General features: G+C 41.4%; 1 protein-coding gene across 5 annotated transcripts in view; it reads right to left on the bottom strand.

The window, feature by feature from the left end:
- Positions 1-215: 215 nt before the first annotated feature.
- Positions 216-6,069, bottom strand: part of POLR1B (RNA polymerase I subunit B) — a 26,943-nt gene continuing 21,089 nt past the window's right edge. For 4 of the 5 annotated variants that reach the window (XM_007446010.1, XM_007446012.1, XM_007446014.1 and 1 more), the window contains 4 exons: positions 5,625-5,781; positions 3,144-3,340; positions 2,473-2,726; positions 216-1,637 (listed from right to left, as the gene is read on the bottom strand). In XM_007446010.1, coding sequence (XP_007446072.1) covers positions 755-1,637; positions 2,473-2,726; positions 3,144-3,340; positions 5,625-5,781 — 1,491 coding nt within the window. In that variant the 3' untranslated portion in view covers positions 216-754. The remainder of the gene's footprint in view (positions 1,638-2,472; positions 2,727-3,143; positions 3,341-5,624; positions 5,782-6,069) is intronic. The other variant, XM_007446013.1, reaches the window with a different exon arrangement.

The raw sequence follows: 6,069 nt of genomic DNA, 5'->3' as shown, positions 1-6,069 counted from the left end.
CGCTCTTTCCTTCAATAAATACATTATTTTTTGTTACACCAAGACCCAGTTTCTAGAGACACATATCAGTCTTTTGAACAACTGTTTTTATGGGGCGATATATTCATCTGTGTTCTATCCATAGTCCATAGGGTAGATACCAAGTTCAGTGTTCTTACCATAAAAACACCAAGAAACAAAACAAAACCAACCACCTCCAGGAGCACAAGGAACCCTTTGGAGGTGACATTTATTACCACGATTGTGGTGATCATTCACAAGCGTGTGCATATGTTCAAACGCACCAAATTATATACATTACATATGTGGTTTTTGGTATAACCATTACACTTCAAAAAAGCTGCTAAAAATTTTTCTACCTTTGTTTTTATTTTAAGAAAATACAAAATTACATATGTATGGCTTACATTGTTTATTTATATTGGACTGCTCTGCTCTGCATGGACAAATAAATGTTTGACAGTCACTGCCTGCTGAAAGCAGGATATGAAGAACCTGGGGGTGGAAAGACTTTCCCCTGAATATCCTTCTATTTATCAGTGTATCACTTTTAAAGAGCAACAAATATACTGAAAGTCATCTTCAGTAGTTATACCAGAGCAACTCAGAAACTCTGCATTCTTAGTTGCCAGGTCTTGGTTGAGAACTCTTAACCTTGAAAAACTCCAGAGTAAATATTAACAGCTTCAATGAACTAAAGTTACATTTTGTTTTAATCTGAGAGCAATCTTGACCCAAAAGGCCAGCCTCAAGTTTAAACGATATCCAGTTTCACTTTGATGTTCATAGCTGCCAGTTCAGCTACAAAATACCGAAAGACGTAAGGCACAGCAACAGTGTCAATGGTGTCACTGCGATTACACAGAGTACAGTTGTACTTCCTGTTGCGCATGGTGGACCACGATGGGGGTGGCTTCTCCAACAGCGGGGAGAGCAAACTACCACACTTCACACACACGTGGGCTACAGACCGATCCGAGCAGTTGAAGAGCCGGTCGTGAAGGAGAAAAGATGTACCATGAGCTAAAAGAGCATCCCGCTCCATCTCCCCAAAACGGATTCCACCCTGGACATTTCTTCCCCCGATAGGCTGGTTAGTGACTTTGTCTCTGGCTCCTGTTGTCCTAACTTGGAATTTGTCTGAGACCATGTGGCGTAAGCGTTGGTAATAAACCACACCTATGAAGATGTCTGCGTCCAGCTCTAGCCCACTGATGCCACTATACAACCTCTCAGTGCCATAGTAGTTGTAGCCAGCAGCCTTCAACATCTCACCAAAGTATTCCAGGGCCGAGTTCTCCTCTGAGAAGATGAAGGGCGTAGCATCGTGGCAGAGACCATGTAAAGCTGCAGACTTCCCTGCCATACTCTCAATCAACATACCGATGGTCATGCGGGATGGAAAACCGTGAGGATTGAACAGAATGTCTGGAACCATCCCGCTCTCAGTGAATGGCATGTCCTCAACTGGCCACAGTCTGCTCAAGATGCCCTTCTGCCCATGACGACTGGCAAATTTATCCCCGATAGTTGGGTTCCGAGGGACTCTCATCGTGATGCAAACACACTTGAACTTGCCATTTCCAGTGTCATTACTGCACACTTTGATGTTATCCACAATACAATTTTCTTTACTCCTAGGAAAAAATAAACCAGACAAAATGTCAAAATGTATAGAGATACTAAGTTTTACTGATATATTTAGTGCTTCATAAAGGATATTTGCAAAACTTATTCTCACCTCTATTCTCCAATACAGATAGAGCTGGTATCCCTAAAAGTATTTATGAATAGGGCTACTGATTACGTTCTATAGAACTGTGTTCATCCAAAAGAATACTAGCAAGAAAGGCAGCTGAAGACCTACTACTGAAGACCTACTACTGAAACCAATTTTACATGTAAAATAAGCTTAAAAATTTTATTTTTATTAAGAGGTATAATGAACTCAACATTTTAGCTAGGAAACATTACTAACAACATGTCCGAGAGAGATGCCCAAGTTTGAATAATATAGTTTTAAAATAAGGCACAGATAAACTGATCAATTGTAGTAGACTGACAAGAAAAGTAGAAAAACAAAGGCAGTACAACAGACCACAGAACTTTGTCTCATTTAAGAAATGTCCATTCAGTTAATAACTAAGCTACCACTTATATTGTCTCCAAAAATTCTGTTGAAAAATAACTTGCATTGACCTCCAGCAATTTCCCTCAGAAACAGCCTTTAAAAAACAGCACTGGTGGGCTTCCCTGGTGGCGCAGTGGTTGAGAGTCCGCCTGCCGATGCGGGGGACACGGGTTCATGCCCCGGTCCGGGAAGATCCCACATGCTGCGGAGCGGCTGGGCCCGTGAGCCATGGCCGCTGAGCCTGCGCGTCCGGAGCCTGTGCTCCGCAACGGGAGAGGCCACAACAGTGAGGCCCATGTACCGCAAAAAAAAAAAAAAAAGCACTGGTTATGCGAACTTACTTATAGTACATCACAAAGCTTTCCCCAGTGTTGAGGTTTAGGTAGCTGTAATATGGATCTCCATACTGCAGTTGTGCTCCAATAAATGGCAATCCGTCTTCATCCAACTTCTGCAGAATCCGTGGGTCACCAGGTTTGACTCCAAACACCAGACTATCATCTCCTTGTTTGATTTTTTCAGACAGATCTATACACTCGGACTTGTAGACACTTCCATGGGCAAAGCCTCGTTCCCAAGAGGCCTTATTCACAATCTGTGAAGTCAAAGAATCATTAAGAGACTGAGACCAAATGAAGAGTTTTCAAAATAAACCCGGTTAGAATTACAACTGGTTTAGGCATTTGATTTTAAAACTATCCACATTTCCTAAATCACCTATGCTAACTATTAAAATCCAGACACACATAAAGGTAGATATTTCCAAGACTACATTCATTCGACATCTACTCATACTGTGCACTCAAACAGGCAGGCTATATGCATATGAATATTTAGTGATATCCCTCAAGGCTTGTCACTTTTAACTTAGACCAGGAATTAACTATTTACAGAACAGTCACGCACCAAATACTAGGCACTTGGGCACACAAGAAATACTCCTTCAGTGATCTGACGGTAAACAAAAAAGTTAAAAACGAAAAAGGATGGAACTACATCTGGTAAAACTTACCATGGCATCTTCCATATCATAGCCAGTGTAAGAAATAACAGCAACGATGGCATTTGTCCCAACTGGATAGTTATCCATGTCATAATAATCATACATGTATGGTCTCACTAAAGGGCTCTGTGGAGTCTGAAGACGATACAGTTTATTATCTGACCGGTCTTGAAAAGTGAGGAGTGGAAAGCCCATAGTCTGCTTACCTACAAAGGGAAAAAAATGAGGATTTCGTTTTTTCCTCCTCGATTATAAAGGTGACATATAAAATTGAAAACTAAATATTCATCATAGGGGAATGAATAAATAAATGAATCATGCTGGTTATGTTTACTACAGACTAATACTTGGGGTGAAAATGAAGCAGACAAGTGTGTATCAACGTGACCCATGAAAACAATGCTGAATGAGAAAAAGTACAGAATGACATTTAATATGACGCATTCATGTACATTTGCCACACATCCCAATTCTCGACCTAGTTATGGACACACATGTAATGTAATAAAAGCATAAAAAGGGGATGTAAAGGATATATACAAACTACAGGATATTACTACTACTGGGGGGAGAGATGGAGTGAGAGTAACTACTATCTAATTAGATTACTTTCTTACACACACACACACACACACACACACACACACAGTAAGATGTTGGTATTTGTAAATTGTGCATAATGAGGTAGGTACAGGGGGCAGGTAAGACGCTTCTTTGTACTACTACCTTACAGTACAGAGAATCAATTCAAAACAAAATGATTTTAGGGCTTCCCTGGTGGCGCAGTGGTTGAGAGTCCGCCTGCCGATGCAGGGGACACGGGTTCGTGCCCGGTCTGGGAGGATCCCACATGCCGCAGAGCGGCTGGGCCTGTGAGCCATGGCCGCTGAGCCTGTGCGTCCGGAGCCTGTGCTCCGCAATGGGAGAGGCCACAACAGTGAGAGGCCCGCGTACCGCAAAAAAAACCCCCCAAAAAACATAAAATGAATTTTAAAACTAAAATAAATAAATATATACACAGGGGATTTTTTTTTTAAAAAAGGGAGACTTCTAGTTTCCAGTATACAGAGATTCCTACAATATCACCCCCAACATGTAAGTATAAAATCCAGAAAAGAAAATCAACTACATACATATACACACGACCTGAAAGCACTGAAATGTAATAAAAAATAGAAATTAGAGAGGGAATAACATTTGGACAAAAGGAACTTCAGAGTGAATTTCCAGTTTTTTCAGTTTTTAACGTCTTGTTTCTTGTTTAATTTTTTACCTGATGGCTCAGTCAGTGTAGCGGCTAAAGCTGAGAAACCCAGTCTTATTGGCTTGAAGAATCAAGGAATAGAGTTCAGAGCATGACAGCAATTGGAAATGTAAGGGGGCAAATTTCAGAAAGGAGAGAACCATAAAGGGAGAGCCTTACATTCTGCATATAAACTGAGTCCAAATCTTTGGTGGACTCCGTCCAGCACTATGTGCGGTGGGACAGACATGGGCAGCCTACCTAAGGCTAAATAGTGCACTTCAACAGCTGTTCAGCTAGCTTCCAGTAATCTAAAAACTAGCCCTCTTCCGAGGAACAGAATAGAATCTAGTCTTTACAACGTATTTTCTGTCCACAATCCAATCCAATATTATTAGACATACAAAGAAACAGGAAAACATGCCCAAGACTCAAGAAATATGCAATCAATGAAGACTGATCCTGAGATGACCCAAATGTTGGAATTGGCAGACAGTGATTTAAAAATACCTGTTATAACTATGCTCATGTAATGGAAAATATGTTCACGATGAATGAAGGTAAGACTCTCAGATAAAACAGAAACTATAAAAATGAAACAAATGGAAGCTCTAAGCTAAAAAATTAAGTTTCTGAAATAAGAATGCACTAGATGACAGTGAATATGATAGGTCAATAAAAATGATCCAACCTGAAGAAAAAAAGACTTAAAAAAGAGAACAAAAATCCAGTGGCTTATGGGACAATACTAAAAGGCATAACATATATGATGCATAACTGAAGTCTCAGGAGATGAGAGAATGAGGCAGAAGCAATATTTTTAGAAATAATGGCAGAAAACCATACATATTTAATTTTTTAAAACAGATTTAAGGGACTTCCCTGGTGGCGCAGTGGTTAAGAATCCGCCTGCCAACACAGGGGACACGGGTTCGAGCCCTGGTCCAGGAAGATCCCACATGCCGTGGAGCAACTAAGCCCGTGCGCCACAACTACTGAGCCTGCGCTCTAGAGCCCGTGAGCCACAACTACTGAAGCCCGAGCGCCTATACACAACAAGAGAAACCACCACAATCAGAAGCCCGCACACCGCAACAAAGAGTAGCCCCCGCTCGCCGCAACCAGAGAAAGCCAGCGTGCAGCAACGAAGACCCAACGCAGCCAAAAATAAAAAATAAATAAATAAATTTTAAAAAAATACAAGCCCTTTTCTTCTGTGACTACCACCACCTTCCCCTCCACCTTACCCATCTGGCACTGGTACATGTTTCTCGGACTCTGGTTGTGATCAGAGAAAGGGATGAAGTTGGCGATCACACTCAGCAGGCTGTGAGGGAAGAGCTCCTGGTGGGTGGTAACGCCAGCCAAAACCTCATCCTCAAAGATGGCAACGTTCATGAAGATCTGGAAAAGAGGAAGGACGAGGAAGTTCAAGGCACAAAATAACTGTGACTGCCAACACGTATTAGCTGTATCTCTCAGAGTTTAGTTCTCACAGACTTGAAAGAAAAACTTCCCACCCAGTATCATGAACACTGAACGGATCCACAGTTAGAAATACCACATGCCTCACACACTTCATCCTAAATCTACCCTGGTCCAATTGTGAGGGGAGGTAGGAAGGAGGAACATTTTTTTTAAAGTACCACAAAGCCCAGAGTTTTGCAACTGCAGAAATGTAGGCAAAGATCG

The sequence above is a fragment of the Lipotes vexillifer genome, unplaced genomic scaffold (assembly GCF_000442215.2).
Source record: "Lipotes vexillifer unplaced genomic scaffold, Lipotes_vexillifer_v1.1 scaffold1275, whole genome shotgun sequence".
In the NCBI taxonomy this organism is placed as follows: Eukaryota; Metazoa; Chordata; class Mammalia; order Artiodactyla; family Lipotidae; genus Lipotes; species Lipotes vexillifer.
Note: the sequence above shows the minus strand (reverse complement) of the source record. Positions and strands in the feature narration are given on the sequence as shown.